Raw genomic sequence first — 15855 nt, forward strand, 5'->3', positions numbered from 1 at the left:
AACTTTGGAATGACACCTATGAAATAAAAATGAAAAGGATTGCAGAGTGTAACTTTTTTTTGAATTATGTTCAGAGTTCTCATTCAATTTCCTTTGGTTAATGAGGAATGCCAAGGTCTTATTGGTGATTTATTACCTCTTTCAACAGATTAAATAGCTGCGATGTACATCCCAATGCAGATTAACCTGGACATTTTGCTTCTACTGTAATGTTGCTTAAAAATGTACAGTGATTCATATTAGATCCTGAGGGGTCTCGACAGGGTGGATGTGGAAAAGATGTTTTTCTTATGGGAGAATCTGGTATTGAGGCTACTGTTTAAAAATAAGGAGCCGCCCATTTATGTCAGAGATGAGGAGAATTTTTTTCTCTCCGAGGATTGAGAGTCTTTGGAACTCTCTTCCTCAAAAGGCGGTGGAAGCAGAGTCTTTGAATATTTTTAAGGCAGAACTAGATAGATTCTTGATAAGCAAGAGGGTGAACGGTTATCTGGGGTGGGCGAGAATGTGGAGTTGAGGTTCCAATCAGATCATCCATGATCTTATTGAATGGCGTAGCAAGCTCAAAGGGGTGAGTGGCCTAATCCTGCTACTAATGCTATGTTTGTATGATTACTCATATGTATGCTCCTTTGTCCATATGTATTCAGGTCAGTTACATTTAACCAGGATCGAATTGTTTTTTCAGGATTATCTGTTCTTTGAGAAAAACAATAACTGAACAAGGACCTGGCCAGGATCTGAAACTATCTCTGCTGTAAGTAGATGTGCACCAAGAGTTATTGCTTTGCCCTGTTAATGGCATTTGACTTCTATCAATTCTACAACTCAGTACTAATGGCTTTCTTTGTTATTATATTTACAGAAATTGAACCAAATTGCGAAGGTCATCTTCACTCTTCCACCTTCACTAGAGATATGCTAATAATGGACATGCTTTGTGGCTTTTAGAATACCAATTCTGAAAAAATATCAAATTGTTATTGACACATTCAACTGAGTTCTGAACTTACTAGACTTTGCAATGGTTGTGACATCTCTGATGCTGAAAACACCACTAATTTTACAGAGAGTGCTAATCTCTGGGATATAGGATTTTAAGGAGCAATATTTCTGCTCACAGCACAATCAATTTTTCTGTCCATTTAATTTAAATGGATTTAACTTAACAAAGATGGGTAGTCTGCATTATGGGTGCACTATCCCCTGCGCACATTTATTCAGATATGTGCACCTAGCAGGTATTGTTCTGAAAAAGGAGTGAGAGCTGAAAACCTGCCCTTGAATTCTTCAGGCAGTGGAACATTTGTTTATATGTGAACAAAAATATGACGCGTGGCACTATTTTTCATCACAGCTTTTCCAAGCAAAAGAAAAAGATATTACAGAGTACCATTCGTAGGACCAATTTGCAGTAGAATGAATATTTTCTAATTGTGTGATTAATTTTAGAATACTGTATATTTTCAGAAAATAATGTATCCACAGTCCACGATCAGATCTATAAAAGTGGTTTATTAACCTTCAGTTTAATCCAAATATTTTAATCGTCCTGACTGTTGATACCAACTTTCTATACTAACCATATTTCTCTATAGCCTAGAAATGTTAATAAATTAATAAATATTGTAGTGTTGTGTTTTTATTATGGTCATTATATTTCCAGAGAAAAATAAGTAGCCCTTGTATAGGCTCTTCATTCAGTGACAATACATTTGAGTAGAGGATGGCTTTTATGTTTTTGGAATTACTAATGTGGTTAATTTACATCTCCATGTCTAAACAATTTGTACTTAATTTGTTTTCTCCGCACACCCTGGCTAAGCAGAAATTGCAAATGCCAGTCAGTTTTTATTTCAATCGCTTGATGGAAGCACTGTGGCTGATGCCGCAATGTAAATCTATGGGAATTGGGATGAGGTCTGTTGCATACAGTAGGCTTAATATCAGTGGGAAACCAGCACAAGTTGGATACATAGGAGAGGAAAATCAGAAGGGAAGCTATTCCATTGGCGCCCGCCACTTGTTATATTTTCCAAGATTTCTAGGTGGGAATAATCACAGAATCGTTATAGCACAGATGAAGGCCATTCAGCCCAAGTGTATTTCCCAGCCCCCTGTAGAAGCAATTTACTATGTATCACTCCCCCCCCTCCTTTTTAACCATTGACCTGCACATTCTTCTTTTTCAAATAAAACTCCATTTTCTTGCCTCAATTGAACCTGCCTCCACCACCTTCTTAGACAGAGCATTCCGGATTCTAATCCTCATGGGCAGGATTTTACATCTCGCAGGTGGGCGCGCGCCCAGCCCGATCGAGCATAAAATAGTGCGCGATGATGTCAGGCGAGCGTCCCGACGTCATCGTGCACTCGCGCATTACTTCAATCGGCGGGTGCACGCGAGAGTCTGCAGCGCACTCGCTGACAATTAAAAGGCCTTTTAAGGCCCTTCATCAATTAATTTAAATATATTTTTCGCTGCCCGTCCAACCTTACAGTTGACGGATGGATGGGCAAATCAGCCAGCCGGCCTTTCGTTTTTTTTTTGGCAAACCTCATCCACAGGCAGGATGAGGTTTCCACAATTAAGTTAAAAAATAAATATAAATTTTTGGGCGGAATTTTTATTTCGTTCATGTTATTGAGAGTTAGTGTCATGTCGGGACATTTTTTTCAGATTTTATAGATCCTTACTTTTGATTTTAAAATTGTTCAGCTCCCTGCCTTCAGGGAGCCTTCAGTGTGAGCATCCCCGCGCATGTGCAGACTTTTGTGCTGGCACTCCTCCCTCTCCGACCCTGGCAGCACTGAGCTTTTCATGCTGGCTGGTCGTTAATTGGCCAGCCAGCAGGAAATTGCGGTCGTGGGCCGATTGCGGGCAGCGGACTGTTTCCCCGCCACTCCCGGGCCACCCCCAACTGCACCTGACGACCCAAAAATCCTACCCAATGTCTCCATTGCTTCTTTTGCCAATTATCTTAAACCTGTACCCGCTTTTTCTCGATCCTTCCACCAATGGGAGCATGTTTTCTCTATCTACTCTGTCCAGGCCCCTCGTGATTTTGAATATCTGCATCTAAACTCCTCTCAACCTTCTCTCCTTCAAGGAAAACAATCCCAACTTCTCCAATGTATCTACGTAACTGCAGTTCCTCATCGCTGGACCATTCTTGTGATTTTTTTTATGCACTCTTTCTAATGCGTTAATATCTCTTATAGTGTGTCACCCAGAACTGGATACAATGCTCCAGTTGAGGCTAACCAGTGTTCTATACATAATTTCCTTGCACTTATATTCTTAGACCCTTATTAACAAAGCCTAGGATGCTGTATGTTTTATTAACCGTGCTCTGAACCTGTTCTGCTGTCTTCAATGATTTATGTGCATATACACCAAGCTCCTTCTGCTCCTGCACCCTCTTTAGAATTGCACCCTTTATTTTACATTCTCTCTCCTACCAAAATAAATCATTTCACACTTCTCTGCATTAAATTCCATCTGTCACTTGTCTGCCCATTCCACCAACCTGTCTATGTCCTTTTGAAGTTCTACACTATCAGTCAATTAGTGATATAGACTTGAATATTGCTGAAAAGAGAGACATATTGCCGAAGCTTTTTGTCTTGCGCTCATCAGGACAAATGCAAGAATGCCAAAGTTCAAACTTCCACAGCAATTTACACTACAGGAGAAAAGGGTGCTGATTGTTTGGCAAATCAACTTTGTTGGCTGAAGTGTTGGCCATGGAGAAAGTAATGGGGAGCTATAGGCTCCCCCAGTTTCCAGGCTATTCAAAAAAGATGTAAGGTATGAACATATTCCTTTTATTTGCGGAGAACAGGTCCTTGTGTATGAATGTATGTCCCTTCTAGCAGGTGTAAATGAGCCACATCATGAGCTTGACTGATTATCTTAAATTGGTTGTTAGTATTTATGTTTTGTGTTGGGTTTTGCAAACACAGGCTGGATGATGCCAGGTATGGAGGTCATACACCATCCCCGCTGCCCCCACCTCCCCCCACCCATGACTGGTTAGTTAAATCAAACAGCAAGTTCCTTCGGCTATTTGTAATAGACAGAATACAGGCAGTCAACTAGTCTGCAATTGCAAAACCCAAAACAAAGCATCAACTGTTATATGTGATTCTGCGATTGGGCGACACTTACTGAACAATCCTGAGTGCACTGACAGCTACACTAAAAAGAAATTTGTGTAACGAAATCCCGTCAAATGTGGGGTTATAAAGTGAAAAGAGCTATGAAAGCTTGAAGAATTAAAAAGGATTTTTTTTTAAAGACTAAATACAGTTCACACTCCATAGCTATGCACCTCTTCATTAAAGGATTTGCTTCTCCTTACAGCAATAAGAGAATCCCTGATTAAAAGAGCTACACAACCAAAGTCCAGAATAACACATTTATTTGCAAACTCTCAGGAAGGCCACCATAGTTAGTATTTGATAAAATGAGTTTATGCTGATAATCCTAGACCTAGACCAAAGACAAATGGAATTTTTAGAATCCTAGCCCAACCCAAGAACTACATTATAATCTTAAAATACAGGCACATGATTAATGAAAAATTGGCCATCACAGGTCCTTGCAGCTTGGCTTCCCTAGAATCAATGAGGCCCAGGCCTGACTTAGAAATTAGCAGTTTCTTTCTTAGAAATCAAAGAGTGCCAGTATACTTAGAAATTAATGATGATCCAAACCATATTTGGAACATAAAGGAGATTTTAGTTACAATTAAAATCAGCCCTGTATTTAAGAAATGAGTCATGCAGCCCCCAAGAAACATTATTATTCACAGAACACTTTGAATTTTTCAATAAGCTTAAGTCATTTGAGTATCTCTCAAAGTAAAAGTCCCATTACTGGGGAAACTGATAATAATTCTCTCCTTAATTGGGAATAATTCTATCCTTAATTGGGACAAAATCATTTTGCTGACTTTGTAGTCTTTCCTCTGGGATTAAGGTAAATGCTACTTTAATGATCAATTGATTTATTACTTAAAATATTTACTGTAACAATAATTGAATTTAAAAACTGGATTCTCTAATAGAAGTAAGATTGTATTGCTCTCTTTTTCTAAAACTTTAACATTGCATTTGCCTGTTTTCACCTCACTGTGGATTGTATGTTCAGTTCTTTAATAAACACGTATATTTTAGAATTTATATTGACTTAAATAGTCTTCTGTACCGCTAAGTTATGAACTCAACTCTTAGGTGGGTGGGGAGTGAAGACTGTTACCAGGCACTAATAACATACAGGAAAATATAATCTGTGTGTAACTTGTCAAACTATCTGGAGGATGGTAATACTCTCAGCGGACTCCATTCTTTTGGGGGAGAGATAGGTCAGCCTTTCAGACCCATTTAGCATCTTTAGTATCTGTCTTTCTCAAACTAAAATTGAGAGGAATGATCAGAAAAGTACGGCTAATCTGGGATTATTGCAAAAAGGGGCTGCTGAAACCCTAATTCTAGCTTTTATTACATCTAGACTTGAAAATGGAGTTAAGGTACAAGATTAGCTGTGATCCTATTGAATGCTGAGCAAACTTGAGGGACCATATAGCCTACCCCTGCTCCTGTTTTTTATGTTCTGATGACTCCTTTATGTTCAAAGGCAGAGCAATTAAATTGGGGATTCGCAAGAGGCCAGAATTAGATGAGGGCAGATATCTTAGAGGGTTATGAGGTTGAAGGAATTTACGGATATAGGGAAGGGCAAGGTCATGGAGGGATTTGAATAAAAGGATGAGAAATTTAAAATTGAAGCTTGCTTACCCAGGAGCTAATGTAGGTCAGTGAGCACAGGGGCGGTAACTGAGTAAGATTTGTTGCGAATAAGGATGTGGGCAGCAGAGATTTGCATGACATCAAGTTTATGGAGGGTAAGATATGTGAAGATGACCAGGGGTGTGTTAAAATTGACTCTTGTCATCAAAAATCCTTTCAACCCATCACACATCTTAATAATATTGTCTATGGACACTTCCTCTACTGTATTCACCATGTCATCCTCGTCATCACTGTTTTTAGCAAGCTGATCTTGACTTAACACCACTTCTGCAATCTCCCCATCAGTCAAAGAATGCACGACAGGAGAGTTGTTACCAATGTTAACCACTTCCTCGATATCCTCCGCCTCCAACGTATTCACACATTCCATTGATATACCTTTTGCATACTCAAGGAACTGGTTTGCCAGGTTTTTTCCTTGGTCATATTAAAACCTTCAAACTCTTCAATGAACATTGTTGCGGGCCAAAGGTTGTGCCAGCCCTTGGTCAAGGTGTCTTTATCAGCAAGGCACTGGCATTAGCAGATGCGTAGATGGTATCCTTAACTGTAAACTCTTGTGGAAGCCTTCCACCCCCAGGCCTCTGTTCACAGCATCAAGGAAACTATTCAAGAAGGATTCCATTTCATGGACCGAAGAATGCCTTGGTCCATAAGCTGAATTCATGCCATTACATTGGGGGGGGTGGGGGGGTGGGGGGGCAGGGTATGGAGGTGTGGAGGGGGGGTATGGGGTGTTGGGGGACAGTGGAGTAAACAGCAAAAACATTGTTCTTCACCAATAGTTCAGCTGGGGGATGTGCTGACCAATTCTCCAGCAGCAACACGATTTTACAGTTCTCTTCAAGTCCAGCTACCTGGCAATGCCTCTAGCAGGAAGTGGTTATGAAACCAATCAGAAAACATGTCCCTGGTTACCCAGCCTCTCTTTTTGGCATAGTAGTGAACAGGTAATGTCTGAATGCCCTTGAAGCACCTGGGACATTTGCTGTTCCCGATTACAGCCAATTTACATTTGTTGACCACTGTCAACACCTCTTTGTCCTTTTGTCTATGACATCTTTTGGCAACCTCCACCTATCGCTGGCCCTCTATCTAGCTTTACTTGTCCCACTCCTCCTTAAACCAGCTTATATTTCATCTCTTCTATTTTTCCTTAATTCTGTTGTAGAGTCATACGGACTTGAAACGTTAACTGTGTTCCTCTCCGCAGATGCTGTCAGACCTGCTGAGTTTTTCCAGGTATTTTTATTTTTATTTTTGTTTTGGATTTCCAGCATCTGCAGTTTTTTGCTTTTATTTTACATTTGTGTGTGCCAGCCGCACTGACACAACCAAGGACAGTCAACATGCTTATATCGTCCATGGGTGCACTCTCCTCAGCCATTGCTCACGTTTTCCTAGGGGAGTACTGCAAGGACAGACTCATTTCGTCAGCATTGCAAATTTGTTCAGGCAAAAGGTTTTGATCTGAAATTAGCCTAGCAAACTCATTAATAAATTTTTCAGCACCGTCCTGGTCTGCGGTGCTTTATCATCACAAACTTTCAAAAAATTGATACCATGACACTTCTTGAATTTCTGCAACCAACTTGCTGTGTATTCACATGCACTTTATTCTTCATGGCAGATCTTGGCTTGCTGCATGATCAATGGGCCAGTCAGCAGAAACCTTTCACTCCTGCACTGATGAATCCACTCCATTATAACACAATCATGTTAATCAATTGTTCACCTATGCAAAGTTTTTTCATTATTCATTAACTTATGTGAATCACTTTCAATAAAAAATTTCAACAATTTGCTTCTTTAAATCATATATGATGGTGATGCCTATACTCCTCACAGACACACTATGGTCAAATTTCTACAACAGCTCTACTTTCTGAGCAATTGATTTTTTTTTTATATTCATTCATGGGATATGGGTGTTGCTGGCCAGACCAGCATTTATGGCCCATCCCTAATTGCCCTTGTTCAGAGGGCTTTTAAGAGTCAACAACACGGCTGTGGGTCTGGAGTCACATGTAGTCCAGACCAGGAAAAGACAGCAGATTTCCTTCCCTAAATGACTTTAGCGAACCAGAGATCTCCCTGTCACTTGACATTTCAACACTCCACCTTGCTCTCTTGCCCACATGTCTGTCCTTGGCTTGCTGCATTGTTCCAGTGAAGCTCAACGCAAACTGGAGGAACAACACCTCATCTTCTGACTAGGCACCTTACAGCCTTCCGGACTGAATATTGTGTTCAACAAGTTTAGATCTTGAACTCTGTCCTTCATCCCCACCCCCTTTCCATTTCTTCCCCCTCCTTTTTGTTTTGTCCAATAATTTATATAGAGTTTTCTTTTCCTACCTATTTCCATTATTTGTAAATGTATTTCCACCCATTGTTTATCTCTACCTTTTAGTATTCCCCCACACCCACTAAAGCTATCTGTACCTTGTCTGTCCTGCCTTCTACTCTTAATTAGCATATTCCTTTAGATAATATCACCACCTTCAACACCTCTTTGTTCTTTTGTCTGTGGCATCTTTTGGTTATCACCACCTATTACTGGCTGCTTGTCCCAACAACCCCCCACCCACAGCCCCCCTTAAACCAGCTTATATTTCACCCCTTTCCTATTTTTACTTAGTTCTGTTGAAGGGTCATGAGGACTCGAAACATCAACTGTGCTCTCCTCCGCCAATGCTGCCGGACCTGCTGAGTTTTTCCCCAGGTATTTCTGCTTCTGTTTTTGGTTTTTATAACAGTGGTTTCATGGTCATCATTAGACTTTTATTGAATTCAGATTCCACCATCTGCTCTGGCAGGATTTGAACACAAGTCCCCAGAGAATTACCCTGGGTCTCTGGATTACTAATCCAGCAATAACACCACTACTCCATCACCTTCCTTCTCTCATTGCTAGCCACAAGGATACCTGATGGTCTTTTTGACATATTCACCACAAAAATTGCAAAGTAAACAGTGCAGGCAAACAACTAGATCTCCCGGACTAAAGGTCAGGTGAGGTCAGTGAGGGTCATATCAGTTTGAGTCATGTCAGCTCAAGTCAGGGACTTCCCACACTAAAGATTGGGTGTAGTCGACGAGGTTCGTGTCAGTTTGGGTCAGGAACTTCCTGCACTAAATGTTGGGCACAGTCGGCGAGGGTCACATTGGTCCAAGTCAGAGACTTCCTGCACTAAAGGTCAATGAAGTTCAAAAAACGTGTGGTTTTTGGATGTGTTTAGTTTTTGGGTTTACAGATAAAGGATGCTTGACCTGTAGTAATTTCATGATTATTCTCTATAGGGGCTGTAGAATTGAATGAGATGAGGTGTCTGAGTGGTTTCAAATGATCTCTGTTATGACTGAGCAGTGGTAAAGCTGAGGTTTTTTTTTAATCCCAGAGGGAAACTTTAGACAACTGTCATAACCTATAACTTTAAGTGTTATGTTTGAGATGCAACTCTACATTCAGGAATAATACCAGCAGTTCTCGAGAGGTTTTATATAAAGCTAAATGAAACAGTCTATTAATTTACACAAGTTAAATATATACACATGACTACAAATTACTACTATCATAACTTTTAATAAATTCCCAAACTAACCTCCATTAAGGCAACAGCAACCCATAGACTTAACCAGACACCAGGCAAAGCATTTTCACCTTACAAATTCAAAATGAGGTTTGTTTCACTTTGGTTCCTGTGGAGACAGTTAGAGGGTTACAGCTGCTTTGATCTTACATTGCCTCTGTTCTGCACACATGAAAACGGTTATCCTTATACCTAGCATGGCTTGATAATGTAAATTCTCATTGTTATCACCAGCTTCTTCTAACAATAAAACCCTTTTCATAGTACCAATTTTATTAGTAATATAATCATATTTCTTGGTCTCTGCTAGTGAGGTACAAGGTTTCACTCACCTTCTTGAATGGTCTATTCAAAAATTGCAAATGCACTCTACCTCTCAAAACTAGTACATATCAAAGCACCCAGACCAGCTGGCTTTAATACAATTAAGACACACCCATAGACCAAACCTCTATTTTAAAAGAAAAATATTTGCCAGTAATGTTACTTACATTAACAGCTTCATGAGGTCTCTTATAGTGAATGAATCCAGTAGGATGTTAGACAATTATTCAAAGACCCTGAGATGAAAGCAAAATACTGCGGATGCTGGAAATCTGAAAGAAAAACAATAAGTGCTGGAAAAACTCAGCAGGTCTGGCAGCATCTGTGGAGAGAGAAACGGAGTTAACATTTCAAGTCCGCATTACTGACGGACTCAAAACGTTAACTCTGTTTCTCCCTCCACAGATGCTGCCAGACCTGCTGAGTTTTTCCAGCACATTTTGTTTTTATTCAAAGACACTTCTTGCTTGCTGCTGAGTGAATTCTCCATCCAAGGGAGACATCTAGCTATCAAACATGATATTTTCTGTCTTTTTGCATACTAATTTATTGTCAACGGCATTGAGCCAGCAAATGAGAATGTGTTGTCAGTAATGTTTAGCAGCTTCCCTTGCAGCAAATCATTACACTTACATGTTGCCATATGGTCATATCACCAGCACAAAATATTGGCGTAGAAATTTGTTGTGGGCCATGGCATAGAACAGGTGGTATTGCATTACGCTGTTTAATGCCCTACCCAATATTCAGCTCTATTCACTTCAGTGAAATTGAATATCAAGCAGGCCTCTTAACAGGTGGCCTAAGCCCTAACACCACTTTTGCTACCATCCAAGAAGAATTTCTGCTCCAACCCCAAGGGTTCACAACTCTAGTCCTTGAATACATTCCTGGAGGTTTCATCAGATCACCCCACAGCCTCCAACCAACGTATCTGGTCAAACACCACTCTCCTACAATCTCCTGCATAGCTATCAGTCATAAAGCTTGATCACAGCAGCATCCGGGAAGTTAAACCTTAATTCCTTGAAGCTTCAGGATAATCATGGAAAGTTGATAAACATAGCCCCAATGTGTTGATTAGCAAAAGGAAACCAAGGTCTCGGGAGAAATTTGTTCCTTGCACTTTTGTGACTTTCAGATACTGTGGGTGGAATTGAATGCCCTCTCCCATGGAGAGTTTGGTGGCTGGGGGTGGGGACACAGCCGCCTTCCCACCTCCACCCCAATTCAGTCTGTGGCAGGAAGGCCCTTGGATGATCTTTCTGCCCTGCTGCCAATTGAGGCCTTCAAGTGGACAATTAAATGCCTTATTAATGAGGCAGAGCAGCGGCAGAGAAAGAAAGAAAAGAAAGCAAATCCTGCACTCTGGGTCCCACTATATTGTGGGACATCTTGCCCGATGTGCCCAAAGACCTGTGGGCACACGATGTGTTCAATCACACGATGACCCATGGAAGAAACTTGCGACCCCTGAGTAGACACCACCCTCGAATGAAGGGACAGCCAATGATAATGATGGGTCATGGTCCTTTATTAGCTGAGGCACAGAATATCAGAGCAGACAGGATATGCTAGAGCTGTATTAAACACTAGTTAGCAGTTCCCAGTCTACGAGGGCCTGAACTTTGATTTTAAAAGCTAACTTTCCTCCTCTGCTTCTGGGGTCCGTAACAATTATAGTTGCAGGTTGATGTTTTTTGGCAATATTTACCATTTGACTTATTTTTCTCTGATCCTGTCAGGTCACCTATGACCTAAAGGGGGAGCTAAGTGAGCAACTTGCCCCCTGAACTCTGCTAATGCCACACTGAACTGGTCACCACTAGAATTACCCATAAAGCAACATGCCCTGTGATTTCACTATCCTTTCTGGCTGCTGTTTGGAGGCTATCCAACAAGTTCAACAACAGCTTTCATATTTTAACCATCTTTAAGGTAGTCAGAGCTCTCGAAATGCTTCCCAGGTGTGTTCTCAAACAGAGTTTGACACTGAGCCACATAAGGCAACATTAGGACAGGTGACGAAAAGTTTGGTCAAAGAGATAGGTTTCAAGGAGTGTCTTAAAAGTGGAGAGAGAGGTAGAGAGGCAGGGAGGTTTAGGAATTGACTTCATGAGCTTATTACCTAGGCAGTTGAAACCACAGCCATCAAATGTGGAGCAATTAAAAGTGGAGTTGCACAAGAGGCGAGAATTGGAGAACGCTGAGATCTCCGAGAGTTGTGGGGCAGGAGAATGTGAAGAGATTAGGAGAGAGAAAGTCGGCAGGATCATGAGTAACACAAGCCGGAATTTTGCAGCCCTGTTGGGGTGGGTACATGGATGTAAAATGTGGCGTACCATTCTAAATTCCATTGTCTTCAGCAGGAACGTAAAATGCCACTACTGTAAAGTTTTGCCCATAGTGACATGGCCTACATGAGTTTGCGGACATGGGTTTGGGGTTGGGGGTCAGTGGGGCTGGGGTACTTTTTGGAATAGAAGGGAGCTAATCATATTTGTTTCCTCATGCTCTTTAGCGCAGCTCACTGTTGATTTAACGTTCACTGAGAATTCTTGACTCTGTATCCAAGGAGGAATATATTTTATCGCAGTTAATCTGACTATGCAGCCATTAAGTCCTAGAGTCATTATGATTGACCCATTGAGTCTATACCAACACCAACCCCTGCCTGACAGGACATTATGTTGCAAATATAGCCTCAGATATTGTGCTGGGATATCAATAAGGTTACTTTGCTGCAAACAATGTCAGATTGGGCAAATTATTAATACTTCTGAATGCCCCTGGGTATTGCATAATATTGTTGATTACAGCTTTTAGTCACTGGACGAATGCACCCAGAAAAGGCAACAACTAACTGGCACTCTCTAGTGTATTTCAGTCACAAAGGAACAATTATCTTTCGCTATGGGAATTGTATGAAATGTAACAGGAATGTAAGGAAACCTTGTCTTAACAGTGGGGCTATGTAACCAGCACATGCACATTTTATCTTCCTAACTGGCCAAAATATCTGGCCCAGTTCATCTGCTTTTTGCACCATTTGGGTGCATCTTTGACATGTCCTGATGTCAGCCCAGCACAAGCAGGTGCCCCTGGAACTGGGTGACTACCTGACATGCTCCTTGGCCTCCAGAAGGAGTCCACAGGACTGTTGATGGAGATTCAGGGGGGAGGTGAAGGCTGGGATCTTCAGCTCTCCCTCCACCCATTTCTCAGAGAATCTGAGATAGACGGATACTGTAAATCAGATGGGATATTGTGTAATTGGGGTTTTACTCTGGAAGCAATGGATAACGTTTAATATCTTCATCCATATATTTAGATAGTGTATTGAAATTATCTTAAAAGACACCATCCACCATACTTTCTGCTGCTTGAATCCCACCATGGCAGCTGGTAGAATTTGAATTTACTGAGGAAAGTATTGTAGGCCTATCACAGCATCAGATTTTTAAGGTGTAGCCTGAGCTCTAACACATCCTTCTGTTATTTAGCAGAAAATATGATGGATGGTATCTTATAAGATAATTTCAATATACCACATAGATGACAATATCAAACATTTTCCAACGCTTCCAAAGTAAAATCTCAATTACACAATATCCCATCTGATATACAGCACCCGGCTATCTCAGATTCTCCCAGAAATGGGTAGAGGAAGAGCTGAAGATCCCAGCCTCCATCTTCAAACACGCAGCCTGTGAATGTTGCAAGGTCTTTCTTATTTAGGACATTTATCTACCTCCTTATTCACAATTCAAACACATCAAAGCAGTTTAATACAATAATTTACTTGTTGAAATTTGATGTTGTTTTATTCATTCTCAGGATTAGATAATGTTTATGACATATCCTTAGCTTGTGATGACCTTTGACCCGGAAACAGCACAGTGAGGAAATTTTGTAAGGTCTTTAACAGGTCTGTGTAATTGTTTTTAAGAATGTTTAAAAAGCACTTTTAAGAGTTTGCATCAATTGAAAATGGATCAATTGCAGTTTTCTTGATAATTAGGAAATACCAGTCCTGTGACTTGACAACCCTTGAGCTGGAAGCAATACCAACAAGAAAAAAGTTAAGGAAGAAGCTACATGGCTGGTAGACACAAATAAAAGCTACAAGCAGATGAACTGGAGGGCGAAGGCGATCAATGCATAAATGCAGGCTACAAAGAGAAAGCAGACAGAGACAGAAAGAGGGACACAGAGGATTATTGTGAAGAGGTGAAGTAAATCACTCTCAGGAAGAGGTCAGTTCTTCTGTTTGGCAGAAATGGAGACAGGAGCACTTGGGGGTATTGTGCGAGCTGGTTAAAAGAGGTCTAAAACCTGAAAAGCTGTGTGAATAGCTCAGAGATGCAAAAGAGCTGGTGTTTTCCAGGGAGAGGCTAAACCATGAACCAAGATGTTATTGGTTAGTTGGTTGGAAAGGAACTCTGGAAAGCTACACCATCAGGATTAGCATGACCGGAGAGGGTGGAAGTTTGTAGACGTCTGCCTTGCTGATGATAATCATACCCATGAAACTCAAAGGTGAAAGGTGTTGTCTGATAGTGCTTCCTACTTCCCTGTGCAAATAAAGTACAGCATATTGTGCAACTGTATAGCTACATAGTGCCACATTTGTGGAGGAAGTAATATGAATTCCTGCAGTTGCATAAGACTATCTTTGTTGTATCGGATATTTAAAGTGAAATTTACCTTCTTGCTTTAAGCATTGGGTGTTTTGTTAATTTATGGTTACTTTGTGTTAGTTCAGATTCATGTTAAAGTAGAAGCTATAAAAAGTGGACTTTAGGGGATTATAATTTCCTCAATTGGAGGTCATTCAGTACATTTGGTTATTTTGGTTTATGGTTCCCCCCTAGGGAATCATAACAAATTGCCCTTGAAAAGATGGTGGTGAGTCTTTCTCTTGAACTGTTGCAGTCAATGTGCTGTAGAAACGTCTACCTCATGTTAGGTGGAGACTTCGAGGAGTTTGGTCCAGGTAGAAAGAAGAACAGTGATAAATATCCATCAAGCTGGAAAACTTGGAGAGGAAGGTTTATGTTTCATCTGCTGCCCTTGTACTTCTAAGTTGTAGGTTGCAGGTTTGGGAGGTGCTGCTGAAGAAGGTTTGGTGAGTTGCTGCAGTGCATCATTTAGATGGTAGACACAGTTGGGGAACATGGTGGCATATTGGCAATAATATTGGCGCTAGTAATCCAGAGGCTCAGGCTAACACCCTGGGTACAGAGGCTTAAAACCCATGACAACAGCTGGAAGAATTTGAATTCAATTGATTATTGAAAATAAAGTCTGGAATCAAAAGTTAGTCTCAGTAATGGTGACCATGAAACTATCATCGATTGGCATAAAAACCCATCTGGCTCACTAATGTCCTTTAGGGAAGGAAATCTGCCATCATTACCCGGTCTGGCCGTGCATGGTACTCCAGACCAACGGCAACGTGGTTGAGTCTTGACTCCCCTCTAAAATGGTCACTCAGTTTAAGGGCACTCCAACTTGTCCCACTCCCCTGCTTTTCACCCAACCTTGCACATTTTCTCTTTTCAGGTAGCAATCCAATTTGAACACTTCAACCAGATCTGCTTCCACCACCCTTTCAGCGCCTGTCTAATCAATGAACAGTCAGCCTCCATTAGTCCTGTGAAATTTGGTATTCTAGCCATATTCCAGTTCCACTGACCTTTTTATTTCCTTTTCTGTACCACCATGGCTGAAAGAAGTGACCAGGTGGCTGGTAGGCAGGCGGGGTGGGAATGAAGCGAGCGACATTTTCAGAAATTATTGGAGCTGAAAGGCAATATCATGGTCTTTAGTGGTGATTTTTAAGGCAAAGGCAGTCATGGTGAGATGGGGTCTAGGAGGGGAGGGTCATTGATTCTAACTTGAGAGTTGAACTGTGGATCTCTGTACAGACTTAAGTATGGAAAATATCTTCTGAGTTCTTTTGATTTCACTTCCTAGCATTTTCTTCCCCAGCAATGATTTCCCAGCGTTTTTTGTATTTAGCATTTAGAATATTGCTGAAAAGAGAGATGTGTTGCTGAAGCTTTTCATCTTGTACTCATCAGGACAAACGCAAGAATGCCGAATTTCAAACAACCAG

At 40.9% G+C, this 15855-nt stretch overlaps 1 protein-coding gene across 2 annotated transcripts in view; it reads left to right on the forward strand.

Annotated features, from left to right (window-relative positions):
- LOC121275323 (phospholipid scramblase 1-like) overlaps nt 1-1629 on the forward strand; it is an 83214-nt gene extending 81585 nt beyond the window's left edge. For both annotated transcript variants that reach the window (XM_041182816.1, XM_041182815.1), the window contains 2 exons: nt 689-757; nt 866-1629. In XM_041182816.1, coding sequence (XP_041038750.1) covers nt 689-721 — 33 coding nt within the window. In that variant the 3' untranslated portion in view covers nt 722-757; nt 866-1629. The remainder of the gene's footprint in view (nt 1-688; nt 758-865) is intronic.
- The last annotated feature ends 14226 nt before the right edge of the window (nt 1630-15855 follow it).

Source organism: Carcharodon carcharias, chromosome 2, assembly GCF_017639515.1.
Source record: "Carcharodon carcharias isolate sCarCar2 chromosome 2, sCarCar2.pri, whole genome shotgun sequence".
Taxonomy (NCBI): Eukaryota; Metazoa; Chordata; class Chondrichthyes; order Lamniformes; family Lamnidae; genus Carcharodon; species Carcharodon carcharias.